At 43.4% G+C, this 15,497-nt stretch overlaps 1 protein-coding gene across 2 annotated transcripts; it reads left to right on the top strand.

The window, feature by feature from the left end:
- The first annotated feature begins 146 nt into the window (after positions 1-146).
- LOC133481954 (oocyte zinc finger protein XlCOF6-like) lies at positions 147-15,026 on the top strand. Of its 2 annotated transcripts, none has more exons than XM_061781360.1 (6): positions 147-1,959; positions 5,192-5,525; positions 5,601-5,654; positions 7,578-7,916; positions 9,498-9,843; positions 9,995-12,897. In XM_061781360.1, the coding sequence occupies exons 1-6, from the start codon at positions 1,849-1,851 to the stop codon at positions 10,254-10,256; spliced, it is 1,446 nt and encodes a 481-aa protein (XP_061637344.1). In that variant the 5' UTR covers positions 147-1,848; the 3' UTR covers positions 10,257-12,897. The 2 variants fall into 2 exon arrangements, with proteins under 2 accessions (XP_061637344.1, XP_061637343.1); XM_061781359.1 differs by lacking the exon at positions 9,995-12,897 and adding an exon at positions 13,375-15,026 and having other exon boundaries at positions 181-1,959.
- Positions 15,027-15,497: the final 471 nt, after the last annotated feature.

Raw genomic sequence — 15,497 nt, forward strand, 5'->3', positions numbered from 1 at the left:
ACCAGAAAATAAATTAGTAAAAAGTAAAATAATATAAAAAAATACAAATAAAAGTAAATATCCATCCATCCATTTTCTGAGCCGCTTATCCTCACAAGGGTCGCGGGCGTGCTGGAGCCTATCCCAGCTATCTTCGGGCAGGAGGTGGGGTACACCCTGAACTGGTTGCCAGCCAATCGCAGGGCACATAGGAACAAACAACCATTCGCAGTCACAGTGATGCCTACGGGCAATTTAGAGTCTCCAATTCATGCATGTTTTTGGGATGTGGGAGGAAACCGGAGTGCCCGGAGAAAACCCACGCAGGCACGGGGAGAACATGCAAACTCCACACAGGCAGGGCCGGGGATTGAACCCCGGTCCTCAGAACTGTGAGGCAGACGCTCTAAGTCGGCCACCATGCCACCTAAAAATAAATAGTTATGGCTAAAAAAAAAAAAAAAACATGCCAATGCTTTTAGCCTTGACTGTATTGTCTGTTATATTTTGTCTAAAAAAATAATAATAGTCCTGTCATTATTCTGGCATTTAGCAAATAGAAATAACTTTGCTAATACTAATTGATCTAAAACAGGAAAAGTTTATAGTCTGATTTCATGTCACAGTCAGGGGAAAAATAGCTTGTCTTTTTATACAGTCAATGACTATCTGCTGTTCCTGCCATTTGTGTATGAATATTAATTATTTGAAGGTATACGTAGCCCTCCTGTGATCAAATGCTATTATTTGATAACTCATCAATTGAGTTTTCCATTGAGTGTTAGCATTAAGCTGGCGATTTCGAAAACGATGTCTTGTATTTAGATATAAATTGGGTGGCCGACTGGTTAGCACATCTGCCTCACAGTTCTGAGGGCCGGGTTTCAAATCCCGGCCTCGCCTGTGTGGAGTTTGCATGTTCTCCCCGTACATGCGTGGGTTTTTTCTGTCTTTCTTTTGGTAGATTGCTTGAAGATTCTAAATTGCCCATAGATGTGAATGAGTGCGCATTGTTGTTTGTTTATATGTCCCCTGCGATTGGCTGGCGACCAGTTCAGGGTGTACCCCGCCTGTCGCCCGAAGATAGGTGGGATAGGCTCCAGCACGCCCGCAACCCGCGTGAGAAGAAGCAGTACAGAAAATGGATGGATGGGGGCAATTATTTTTGCTGTGCGCTTAGTTTTACAGTAAACTAAACTGGGGTGTTATTAAATAGCTAGAAGCACCCTCAAATTTGGATTAATTGTGTAACCCTCCACTACACAGCACACATTCTCTACAGGTTGCAAATACGAGCCGCGGGTGACCGGCAATGAAAGGCAAATAATAAATGACTGTTGATCACGTGTTTTCCACGAAAATCGTCTGATCGATCGGAGCATCACTACTGGGTACACCTTTGATTGGTCACCAGCCAATCGCTAGATACATGTGGGCAAACAAGCATTCACACTTACAAACAATTTATTCTTTAATGAAGTCAGTAACTCTAATCCCAGAGTCGGTCAGCCCAAATACCCGTGAAAGGGCTCTCGGGTTGTGTGAAACTGGCATTGTTATGCCAAAAATGTCACATTTCTCCTTATTTTCTGAAGATATTTTCATGAGTTACCCTACTGTTTGAAATATTTTAGTAAAAAACAAGAGTATGGTTTTCTGTTTGCATTATAACATTGCATTAGTATAGTTTTTGCATAGAATGTACCAAAAATAAATAAATTGTGAAATTTGCCAAGTTTTATTTTGAAGTCCTCACGTCGAGTTGATTCCCTGTCCGGGCGTGGGATGTGTTGGTGAAACTGGCGAAGCGGCAGCGAACTAGCTAAAGATTTTGTTAGTGAGAGGGTCTGCAATAAATCCTATGTAAAAATGTCTGAGAGTTTGGTGTTTCATTCCCAAACTAAACTCATTCTGGAGACGGTTATAAAGTGTGCGCTGGATTTAATGGCCGGATTTGCCAACGAGAACCAGTCCACGGAGGTAAATTGCTTAATGCTATGTTTATTTGTTTTTATAAATTGGTATTAATGTCTGGTATGTATTAGTTTGTACAGAGATTTTACATTTCCGAAGAGAAACCTAACTAAGATGGCCCCTTGGCACGTAGTTTGACGAGCTAAAGTTCCCGCGGAGACTAAAGGCCACTCTGTTGCCTTGTTCGATTCTTGTTTTATGTTTATGGTTTTAATAGCATTAATGATTTAATTTCGTGTCTCTCAAATCCAACTGTACGAATGGATATGATAGTTAAACTTCGGCTAACTGTTAGCTCTGCGCTGTTTGACGCTAGTTGAAGCGCCATCTAGAGACCTGGATGACCGTATTATTTACCTTATTTTAACATTTTCTTACCAGTCTGTGCTTTTATTTTAGTTTTAGTTTTTTTGCTTTGATGTCACAATGGCTTTAACGTGTGTTTCTCAAATCAAACAATAGGAGCGATTGACTGGCGTTTAAACGTTTGCTACTTGACCTTACCTGCCAGCGGTAGCGCCATCTCAGATCAGATCAGATCAGAATCATCTTTATTTGCCAAGTATGTCCAAAACACACAAGGAATTTGTCTCCGGTCGTTGGAGCCGCTCTAGTACGACAACAGACAGTCAATTTACAGAACACTTTGGAAACATAAAGACATTGACAAAAAACATGGCAGCATGGCGAGACAACTACAGTGAGTGCACGAGTAATACATAATTGGCCCCACAGAAATGTGACAACGAACTCAAGTCAAAAAATTGCCAGCTTGTTGTAATGGAATTATAGGTTAGGTGTTTAAGAAGTTGATCGCAAGAGGGAAGAAGCTGTTGGAATGTCTACTAGTTCTAGTTTGCATTGATCGGTAGCGCCTACCTAAGGGAAGGAGCTGGAAGAGCTGGTGACCAGGATGCGGAGGGTCCGAGAGGATTTTGCACGCCCTTGTCTTAGTTCTGGCAGCGTGCAAGTCCTCAAGGGTGGGTAGGGGGGGTACCGACAATCCTTTCAGCAGTTTTGATTGTCCGTTGCAGTCGGAGTTTGTCCTTTTTTGTAGCAGCACCAAACCAGACTGTGATGGAAGAACACAGGACTGATTCGATGACCGCTGTGTAGAACTGTCTCAGCAGCTCCGGTGGCAGGCCGTGCTTTCTCAGAAGCCGCAGGAAGTACATCCTCTGCTGGGCCTTTTTGAGGACGGAGTTGATGTTGGTCGCCCACTTCAGGTCCTGAGAGATTGTAATTCCCAGGAACTTGAACGTCTCGACGGTTGACACAAGGCAGCTGGACAACGTGAGGGGCAGCTGTGGCGAAGGATGCCTCCTGAAGTCCACGATCCTCTCTACAGTCTTGAGCGTGTTCAGCTCCAGGTTGTGTCGGCCGCACCACAGCTACAGCCGCTCCGCTTCCTGTCGATATGCAGACTCGTCACCGTCCTTGATGAGGCCGGTGACAGTGGTGTCATCTGCAAACTTCAGGAATTTGACAGTCGGGTTCGCTGAGGTGCAGTCGTTCGTGTAGAGAGAGAAGAGCAGCGGAGAGCGGACACAACCTTGGGGCGGCCCAGTGCTGATGCTGCGTGTGGATGAGGTGGCCTCCCCCAGCCTGACCTGCTGTGTCCTGCCCGTCAGAAAGCTGTAAATCCACTGGCAGATGGCAGGTGAGACGCTGAGCTGGAGAAGCTTGGATGAAAGGAGTTCAGGGATGATGGTGTTGAACGCTGAGCTGAAGTCCACGTAGGTCCCTGCACTGACGAGGTGTTCTAGGATGAAGTGCAGTCCAATGTTGACTGCATCATCCGCAGACCTGTTCGCTTGGTAGGCAAACTGCAGGGGGCCCAGCAGGGGACCTGTGACACTCTTGAGGTGGTCCAGCACGAGACGTTCAAAGGACTTCATGACCACAGATGTCAAAGCGACAGGCCTGTAGTCATTCAGACCCGAGATTGCAAGTTTCTTGGTGACTGGAATGATGGTGGAGCGTTTGAAACAGGATGGAACTTCGCACATTTCCAGAGATCTATTGAAGATCTGAGTGAAGACTGGAGCGAGCTGGTCCGCGCAGACTTTGAGGCGGGATGGGGACACATGGTCCGGGCCTGCCGCTTTGTTAATCTTCTGTTGTTTGAAGATGCGTCTCACATCCTGTTCATGGATGGTTAACGCAGAGGTCAGAGGTGTGATTGTGATTGTGGTCGCGGCCGGGTGGGTGTGTGGTGTGAAACTGTCCTTTTCAAATCTGCAGTAGAAGGTATTCAAGTCGTTGGCTAGTGTGCTATTGTTCTCAGCTTGGGGGGATCGTCGCTTGTAATTAGTCAGCGATTGGAATGCATGCCAGACTGATTTAAAGTCGTTTTCGCTAAACTGTTTTTCCAACTTTGCTGCATGGTTCCTCTTTGCAATGTTAATTTCTTATTTCTTACGGCTTATTGTTGTTGAATGTGCGAAATGATTTTGTTGGTACACAAACCTCTTCACAGAAACTGATATAGGATGTGACAGTGTCCGTACATTCATCCAGGCTGCCAGCTGAATTTTCAAAGACACTCCAGTCTGTGCAGTCTAAACAGCTTTGAAGTTCCATCTTGGCTTCATTGGTCCACTTTTTGACTGTTTTCACTGTAGGCTTCGCACATTTAAGTTCTTGCCTGTACGTCGGTATTAAGTGAATTAAGCAGTGATCAGACGAGCCCAGGGCTGCACGAGGTATAGCACGGTATGCGTTTTTTACCGTAGTGTAGCAGTGGTCTAAAGAGACTTGGATGACGACGTGCGAACACATTCAATACAGTTTCACCTTCAGCTATGGAACAACAGCAGTCTGTTTTATTAAACTTATTTTATCGGACATATCATGTAAACATTCACAGTGCAGGGTGGACAAAGTGTGTGGACCTCCAAGCGCTACGCCGTCAGGAGTCCGCCAACCAAGAGTCCATTTACTGTGTTGACATTGGAGGTGTTGGTTCAAGCTACCCTGGTCAATTCTGGAAGCATTGCACGATGTAAACAGTGCCTCACAGATTAAAACAAATCTGGAGAAATTATTAAAATGTAACGTTAAAATCACAGTAAATCCAATTGCAATTAAGAGTGACACCCTATTAATGATAATAACAGTTTTCAAGATGTTATAGCTTTAAGAGCCAGAAGTGGCCTGAACTTAGGCAGAGGTGTCTGCCTCCAAATTTTATAAACAGGCAAAACCTTGTTCATTGGTTTTTATCTTTTCCCTACAGGCAGGATTTAACAAAATGGTAGAGCTGCTGGCTCAGGAGGCAAGTAGAAAGATCAACAGTGTTTTCTTGCAGCTGTCTGATGCCACAAATAAGGAAAAGCTAACACTGCGGGACAAAGTGAGCAAGCTAGAGAGCCGGCTGACGGCGGTGACGGAAGACTTGGACGGCATCAAAATCTGGAGGGAAAACGTGATGAGCGGATGCCCTGTGCTTAATGAGCAGACGGGATGGGTCCTCACACTGAAGCCTTTCGGGATGTTGGTGAAATCGGCTGATGAGTCGACGAAAGAAGATGGCAATTTCGTGACACCTGCCGGTGGCAGACACATTAAAGGTGTGTTTATTGATATACTGTAATACTATTGTATGAATATTAACCATTTAAAAAGTAAAATGATCCTTTTACCAGAGTTTACGTTGGAGGAGGCGAATTGTGGAGATGTGTCATCAGCTTGGAAACAAGGTAAGATCGCGAGACTTTTTTTGAACACAAGTGTGGCAACTCTGCAAGAGGGGGTAACGCCCCAGCAGTTAATGCTTATTTTCTGTCCAATAAATATTTTTTGACTATATTTTCACAAATAATGTTGACACCGCTTTCCTTGTTGCTACACCTCAAATTCATCCATACAACTATGACAAAAAGTCTGAAACTGTCTTGAAAAAGTGTCAGAGGTCTTCCCTTCATTGTAACAGAGGCTGAAATCTGACGGACTGTATTTCCTCAAATAATGTGTGACCTCCACTCCACTTCAGTGTTAATTTTGACGGCAAATATTGATTAAGCTTTAGTCATAATTTTGTCATCTAAATTGTTTTATTAGATTTTAGTTTTAAGGTTTATAGTTGACAAAAATGCCATTAAATTTAGTCAACTAAAGTATAAAGTGTGTAAACTGTAAGTGGTATATACTGTTTGTAAACCTTCCCTTCAATTTCTGAAACTAATTACATTCACCTAGATGAGCTGTTCTCAAAGTGTGATGTGAGTACGACCAGTGATATGCGGCCTCACTCTCGTGGTACATGAAGGATTCACTGAATTAAATGTGCATAATGGTACAGTGGTTTCATCTTTTTTTTCAATCCACCAGAGACTGTTGCGCACACGTACTGTGCATCGCGATGACAATGCTCAAACAATACATCGTGCAGCCCGAGAGAAACTCGATTATCTATATTACAGGTAGTTATTTCATGTTCATGTAGTGCTATGCTCGCGGCTGCTAGATTTAATCTCAAACTGTTTTAGGTTACTTCCTTATCACATTGCTTTGATTGGTTCTCTTGTCAACTTCTCATGCCTCTTAAAACAAAATGAGTTCCGATTGGATCTCACCTCTGGCAGGCATTTTTATGTCTTGTTTTCATTCATTGTAAAAAATGTCAATACACTTAGTCTTCATCTAGAAATACATTATGTGGTCATCGTCACATCTTCGTCGGGGAAAAAAATGCCGTAACTCAAATATATGCATTAAAACACGTCACAAACAACTGAAATAGTGTGTCCAGAGAAATGAAAAGAAGGAAAACATCAGAGATCTTCCCTTCAGTGTGACAGAGGCTGAATTATGATGGACTGTATTTACTCAAATAATATATGGCCTCCGCTCCACTTGAATGAATGAACGCTGCCCCTCAAATACATGCATGCAAATACAACAGAAACAACTGATGTGTAGGGTCTAAGAAAATCATCAAAAAACAGTGTCAGAGATATTCCTTTCAGTGAGACGGGTTGTAAAACAATATAGAATTTTTTTTGTGTGTGCTGAGCTGAATCTTAATGTATAGTCTCAAATAATGTTCCAATTAATTGCCAGGTGCTACTGCAATTAGAGGCCTGGACTGTCATAGATTCCATGCCCCAAGTAGTTGCAGGGTAACCCCCCCATATATCCTCAAATAGTGTGGTTTCCATTCTGTTCAATGTTATGTCCCAGTTAATTGCCACGTGCTGCTGGAAATGCCAGCACCTAACAGTGCTAACACCTCAAGCAGACGACATAAGTGTCCAGAAACATGATTTAAAAAAAACTAAACAAAAATGTCTGCGATTGGCTGGCAACCAGTTCAGGGTGTACCCCGCCTCCTGCCCAATGATAGCTGGGATAGGCTCCAGCACGCCCGCGACCCTACTGAGGATAAGCGGCTCAGAAAATGGATGGATGGATGGATAAACAAAAATGTGTCAGAGATCTTCCCTTTTGAGACAAAATAGTTTTATTCTCATAACATTACAATTATTTTTCTCAAAAAAAAAATATCCCCATGCCTTATACACAGCAGATTGAGCTTGGAACAAAGAAGAAATAAAGCCAGGTTAGATGGTTACTGTGTAAAGGGCTAAAGTGAAAGTGATTCATTCTACTGTATTCTGCAGACATCGCAGAGGATGACAAGATGACGCCGTCCTCAGACTCTCAGAATCCTTTGCCAGCTGAAGTCAGTAAGGTGTTTGAATGTGACGTGTGCAAGAAGCGCTTCAGCCGACAGCTCCACCTCAGGAGGCACTTGGACACTCACAAGGAGTCCCTGAGCTGCCACCAATGTTCCAGGACCTTCCGCAGCAGCGCCATGCTGGAGCGCCACCTGTTGCGTCACAACGAGAAAACCCCTCAGTCCTTCGCGTGTCCGCTCTGTGACCAGACCTTCAAGAGCAAAAAACTGCTCAAGTCGCACGAGTCGGTGCACGGCGATGACGTGCGGCCCTTCGCTTGTGGTACAAAGCAAAGACCAAAATCTAGCCGAATTAAATACACCAATGACAAAAAGATTGGGATATTCGGCTTTTGGATTACATTTCTGGATGAACCTGAAATTCACCAACTCCCAGACCCATCCACAAGACGTAAAAATCCACGCTATAGAGAAACTATTAAAAAGCATAGTGTTTTTTTATTTTTTTTTATTATAATATATCATTTCGCCCTGCCCACATTTTTGAAACACGTTGGAGAAGGTCATGTTTAGTTAATCTGTGAAGGTTATAGTGTATTTTAGGTTCATCCTGAAATTTCACCTGAAAGCCGAATGTCTTGAACTTGTGTATCGCATATCAAGGCAAAATATGCTTGTTCTTTGTCTGCCAAGATATTTGTAATTACCAGTCAATCTTTGTGTGAGAGCATTTCACTTGCTTTGGTCCCGATTCCCCGACGAATAGCGGGGGATTACTGTACCATAATTGTATCGGTAGTATAAATACAGACAGTGGTTGACATTGGCATTTTAAGACGTTGGGATTTTTATTTTTTTCTGTTATTTGTCTAATAATTCTCGTTATTAGGCGCCATATAAATGAGCTCTGATTGGATCACACATCTTCCCCAATTTCAATGTAGCACTGTTATTTATCACACTGAATGCACATTCGCTTCATTTGCGCCACATTGATATGCTCCTCCCACCTCGGTGCTCTTTAGAAAGTCGTCGGTACACGTGTGTTAGGCGAAGGTGTGCTTTAAATATTAAAAATTTCTGATGGTCATCCGTTCCCATTCATTAGAACTGAACCTGCCGCAATGATCATCGTTGGCGACAGTAGGCAAACCTCATCAATGTCAAACCATGTCACAGACTCATTTTGACCTGTTATGCATGAAACAGTAGAAAAAATTAGATTCTGATGGTTCCAAAAATTATCCAAATAATTGTCACTTGGTGCAAAAAGTATTTAAAGGGGAATTATTTTGCCACACCAACATTTTCTAGTATTTAGGATGTAATATTTTCTCTTTGGTCCCTCAGTAAACGTGAAATATGAATTAAAATCTTCCATGCATTCCTGAGTTCCAGATGTTTTTCTGCCGAGAGGCCTGAAATCAGCCTGAGCCAGTGCTGTCAACATAACAAACGCGCGTGCTCTCACAAGTGGTTCTTCTACACGGAGCCAACCAATCAGAGGAAAGGGGTAGCCAAATATGGACAAAGCGGATACAAAACTGGGTCAAACAGAAGTAGCTGTCAGAGGGGCCTTTTCTGGACACTCGTATGACAAAACCAAGGTGTTCTTTTGAAATGAAATTGACACTTTTTTGCTACGTCCATGTTAGAGAGTCATTCTATGGAGGTCTAAATACCCAAAATATGGGACCTTTAAAGATTTTCCACTCGGTCCAAAAGATATTTCCCGGTGCCTAAAAGGTATTTGAATGTTCTCTCTTTGGTACAGAAAGTCTCTCAACACTCTTCAGTTAATCTAAAAATTGTCAGAAAAATCTAAGTACATTTTCCCTGTTTTATTGGTGCATCATTTTGCTTAAATTAATATGTTCCTCATTTGATTACTCTTGTTTTTTAGACCAGTTTTTGCAGGGTAAGGCGTTCACCTGCGAGACATGTGGCGCCGGCTTCACGCTGCGGCAGAACCTCAAGCGGCACAACCGCATCCACACGGGCGAGCGGCCATTCAAGTGCCACGTGTGCGGCGCCAGCTTCATCCAGGACAAGCTGAAGGCTCACATGCTGATCCACGGCGCCTCCAAGTCCTTCATGTGCGACTTGTGCGGCAAGACCTTCCTGTACAACTGCCAGCTAAAGAAGCACCAGAAGTTGCTGCACCAGGACGGCACTGAGGCGGGCACCCAGGCGGGGAGGCGGAGGGCCCGGGTGCGGGGGAACCGCACCATCATCTTCAAACGTGACAGGTGATGGAAAATGTATAAAATCATAGCTTGTTTTTTGTACATTTGCGTAACTATAAGGCTTACATATGATTTTTCCAAGTTGTTTGAGTTATGAGACGTCTATTTTTTAAATGTCCATCCATCCATTTTCTGTACCGCTTATCCTCACTAGGGTCGCGGGCGTTCTGGAGCCCATCCCAGCTATCTTCAGGCGAGAGGCGGGGTATACCCTGAACTGGTCGGCAGCCAATCGCAGGGCACATAGAAACAAACAACCATTTGTACTCACATTCACACCTACGGGCAATTTAGAGTCTTCAATTAACCTATCACACATGTTTTTGGCATGTGGGAAGAAACCGGAGAACCCGGAGAAAACCCACGAAGGCACCTGGAGAACATGCAAACTCCACAAAGGCGCGGCCAGGGTTTGAATAAATTAGATTTGAATCCCGGTCCTCAGAAATGTGAGGCAGATGTGCTAACCAGTCGTCCACCGTGCCGCCTTTTTCCAATGTATTCATCAAATTTGAGTGAAGTATGAAAAAAGGGAGCAATTAAAGTATCGTAATTTCCTTGCATGTGGGCAAGGAGACCCACGGTGACCAATGCGCTTTCAGCTGTTTATTGAATGGGTGAAACAGTCCAACACACACACAAAATGAGAACACACGTAAGGACCTGCTGTTGGCTGCTACTCACTCCCAGACACTCACACACACCCAACCAACGAAGCCAATCCAATTCCATCTTCTGATGTCACTCACTGGGCCACGCCCCTCAAAGACAGACATTCAACACACAAATCGAATATTACACTATGTGAAGAAATTACACTTAATGAAAGCTCTTCCTTTTTTTTTTTTACATTTTATTTTTTTATACAACACAGTGCTCTTCTTTTGGTTTTAATTTTGGAGATGGGATGCAGCTGCTGCTCAATGCAGGATTTTGGACCTCAGAGTACCCCAAAATCTGAACTACTGTATCTGTCTCATCACCTGTAATCTAAGAAAACACTGCTATTTGTGGGTGATAGGGACTGAGCCCTGCCGCAAATAGCAAAGATCTGTGACTACCTGACCAATCCCCACCCCGTCACCTCTAGGTTTTGGGTTTTGTTTGCTTATAGATGCCATAAAATGGCAGTGAAACACTTTTAAAAGGAAGAACACCCACTGGTATTCTGTTTGGATTGATGAATTTACTGTGATCTGTAACAACACAAAGAATAATCAGCAAAGTATCAACACTATGCATCTAGCATGTACACAATCATGAACTAATGTTGCATAAACAACTGTATTCAGTACTTAAATTATTGACAAAAAGCACCTATTAGTAAGGACGAAAAACAATACAATGACTTGCAAATCCTTTTCAACTGATATTCAATTGAAAACACTACAAAGATAAGATATTTAATGTTCAAACATATCATTTTTTTTTTACAAATATTCATTCATTTTTAATTTATTGCTTATAACACATTCCAAAAAGCTAGGGCAGATGCATGTTACCACTGTTTTAAGTCACCTTTCCTTTTACCAACACTCAATAGGCGTTTGGGGACTAAGGTCACACATTTTTGAAGCCTTGTCGTGGAATTCTTTCCCATTCTTGCTTGATGTACAACTTCAGTTGCTCAACAGTCAGACATCAATGTTGTCATATTTTGCACATCATAATGTGTCCCACATTTTCAATGGAAGACAGGTCTGGACTGGAGGGTGACACGGGAGTGGATTTTGACTCCCGCTCCCACACACTCCCACAGATTGATCCCATTCACTCTCATTCCCAAGCCAAAACTTTACAGAATCTTGCGAAAACCATGGTTTCTACTGCCGTCATGGTTTCCACTCCTGGTAATTTTGTCATAGTTCCCGATCCCGTGCGCGCCAGGTGACTTTTGTTCCCGCTCCTGGGGACGTTCACACCCGCTCATGTCCACTCCTGTGATAAATAGTGAAATTCACTCCCATCCCGTGGGGATCCCGCGAGACCCACAGGACCTGGTGGGAATCACGAAAAATGTCAGCCTCTAGTCTGGGCTGCTGGCAGTCTAGTACTTACACTCTTTTACTATGAAGCCACACTGTTGTAAAACAGTGCAGAATTTGGTTTGGCATTGTCATGCTGAAATAAGCAGCGACGTCCCTGAAAAAGATGTTGCTTGAATGGCAGCACATGTTGCTCCAAAAGCTGTATCTACCTTTCAGGATTATTGGTGCCATGGGCACTAACACAGCCCCATACCATCACAGATGCTGACTTTTGAACTTTGCGCTGGTAACAATCGGAATGGTCCTTTTCCTCGTTGGCCCTGAGGACATGACATCCATGAGTTCCAAAAAACAATTTGCAATGTGGACGTGTCAGACCACCAAACACTTTCCCACTTTGCGTCAGTCCATCTCAGATGAGCCCTGGCCCAGAGAAGCCAGCATTCTTGGGTGTGTTTGATATTTAGCTTTCACTTAGTTTTAACTTGTATTTGTAGATGTAGTGACAAACTGTTAACTGACAATGGTTTTCTGAAGTGTTCCTGAGCCCATGTGTCAATATTCATCACACAACGATGCCGGTTTAATTGTAGTGCCGCCTGAGGCATCGAAGGTCGCGGACATTCAATGTTGGTTTTAGGCCTTGCCACTTGCGTGCAGATTTCTCCAGAATCTCGGAATCTTTTGATTATATTATGGACCATAGATGATGAAATCCCTAAATTCCTTTCTATCCTACATTGAGAAATGTTCTTAAACTGATGGACTGTTTACTCACGCAATGATTAACAAAGTTGTGAACCTCGCCCTATCCTTGTTTGTGAACTGAGCCTTTCAAGGATGTTCCTTTAATACCCAATCATGACACTCACCTGTTTCTGACTAACCTGTTCACCTGTGGAATGTTCCAAGCAGGTGTTTTTGAGCATTTCTCAACTTTCCCAGTCTTTTGTGGCCCGTGTCTTGGCTTTTTTGGGAACGTGTTGCAGAGATCAGATTCAAAATGAGAGAATGTTTGTCAAAGAAACTGTAACATTCATCACGTTGAACATTAAATATCTTGTCTTTATAGTGTATTCCATTGAATATAGGTTGAAAAGGATTTCTGTTTTTATTTTCATTTTACACAATGTCCCGACTTCATTGGAATTGGGGTTTGTGTACTTCATTTCACTTTGACTGTGTACGAGGTGTATTCAAGGACCGCCAACTCAAACGCAGACCAAACAACACCATCAATGAATTAAACCTAACAACAACACCAAGATTCCACAAGATGGTGCCAAGTAATACTTCTGTTTCATCCAACAACAAAAACAGAAAATAGGTGAGGCGAATTATAGCGGATAGGTTCCCCAAAAAATATGTGGGGGTTCATAGTGTGGATTAAAAATAATCGATATTAAAAAAATATATAATTGATTGAGTTTAGTGTGTTTGATAAAATACTTAAAAACCTTTGTGGCCCTTGCATCCTTCCATTATTCTGTAAATGAAAAGTTGGGATACTTCTGTCTTTGATCTGTAATTTTAACTCTCACAACAGGACCACAGTGGAGGTGGCAGCGTTCACCTGCAAGACGTGCCAGCGCGGGTTCGACTCGGAGGGGGCGCTCAAGAAACATGAGCTGATCCATGCGGGCGGTGCCCCGTACGACTGTGACGTGTGCGGCAAAGCCTTCCTCTACAGGGCCACCTTTGACTACCACCTTCGCACACACTGGAACAAGCGGCCCTACGCCTGCGACGTCTGCGGCAAGACCTTCATCATCCGCCACGCGCTCAAGTCCCACCGCCTGCGGCACACGGGCGAGAAGCCGCACACCTGCGAGGAATGCGGCAAGGCCTTCCGGGTTTACACCAACTACCGAAGACACCTGAGGATCCACACGGGCGAGAAGCCATATGAGTGTGAGGTGTGCGGCGTCCGATTCCGCCAGCTTGGACACGTCAAGTTCCACATGCAGGTGCACACGGGCGAGCGGCCGTACTCCTGCGCTGCCTGTGGACTCGGCTTTTCCGACTCCAGGCAGCTGAAGAAACACCTGTGTGCCAGGAATGACCTGGTGACAACATTGTTAACATCTTGACTCACCAGGAGTGTTTGATGATCTCTGACACAAGGAAAGAATCATCTTATGTGCCATTGACTGGAGTCTGTGTTTTGTTAATGCATTGGCTTAGTTAGTGTTTCCCAACCTTTATTTAGCCAGAGAAGGCACAAAATTTGAATGAGCAAAAATAATCATGGCACACGACCAATGTCACAAATGCAAAATTGCCGTTGAGTTGAAAAACATTAAATTGTTCTACTGGTCACTATACGTGGCTGGTGTAGAAAGATGAATAAACAGGCACATGCACACATAGCCCTAGGCGTTGCTCAAGCTCCTGCCCTTTTGCCACTGATAAAAATAGCAACCTTTTTGCTGAAGCCCATTTAAAAAAAAAAAGAAAAAATTTCAGTCATCGATCTTTTAGTTAGAGCTCTCAATGCCATGGGGCACATTAGGCTGCAATTGTGGTTTCAGTTAGCTGTAGTTTTTTACGGGAGTAGGTGATTGGCCCACTGCCCAACCCCAGCACCAGGACCAGGTATTCGTAGGTGGTCTCCCATCCAAGTACTAACCAGGATCGACCCTGCTTGGCTTCTGAGATCAGATGAGATCTGGCAGCATGTGGGGATCAGGTTGGCCTTCAATGTTTTAAAAGATAAAAATTAGCCCATCAGTCATCAATTCTACTCATGAATTAATTTGACTCCTTGGGAGAATTGTACGTATGCTGTCGACTTGTCCCCAGACACCCTAGCTTCTTCTCCTCTAGGCTCTCATATAGTTGAGTGACTCAAAACAGACAGGTAGAAAATAAGATGATTGTTAAATATATTGTAGAAGTTATCATTTATTTGCTTAGCTTGCATTAGTATTATGGACGATTTTGAGAAAGGGAGATGTCTCGCCTTCAAGAAGATGACTCAGCAGGAATCATCAGAGAGAAGGACGTGGCCGGGACGTGGCAGGTGTTGGTCCCATGTTTTCACCTTGAAACCCTACCCTTAGTGTGTTGTGTCTTGTAAACTTAGAAACCTCCCTATTTTCAAATAAATGCAGGAGCGACGGGAGAGATTGTTTAGAGCGTGTTGAGAGGCTGTAATCTGAACAATCTCCCATCCGCCCTCCTCATGAGAAAAAGAAACCAGCGTCTTCATTCCTTTTGTGTCTATTTTTTATAATGTTGGGTAAGATAAATCCAATATTAAATTGGTCCTTCGAGCCGGATGTCAACACACCCGAGGATTCCAGTTGTGGAGCCGACTTCCAGTGAAGAGACCGTGGCCACGGCAAGTAAGACCCTTTACGGGACTGGTCTTCGTTCTCCTCAACTGGGATCTGAAGGTTGACGACATTTGCCAACATTTGAGGCACTATTAAGACAGCTGACCTTTAGCTTTGTGTTCAAAGAGTACCACATAATAGAAGCCCGGGCCTCGTCAGTCCAACGAAAAGCTGCTGTAGATATGTCGTTAAGCTTAGATGGCATTGGCGCAATAGTTTGTATAAATTTTAATATGCACAGTTCTGTATGTTGTATATTTTGTATCTTTTATTTTGTTTTCCCTGTTTATACCTGTATGGTCTTGTTTTATATTGGCCTGTGTCTGCAATA

This window comes from Phyllopteryx taeniolatus, chromosome 8 (genome assembly GCF_024500385.1).
Source record: "Phyllopteryx taeniolatus isolate TA_2022b chromosome 8, UOR_Ptae_1.2, whole genome shotgun sequence".
Lineage (NCBI taxonomy): Eukaryota > Metazoa > Chordata > Actinopteri > Syngnathiformes > Syngnathidae > Phyllopteryx > Phyllopteryx taeniolatus.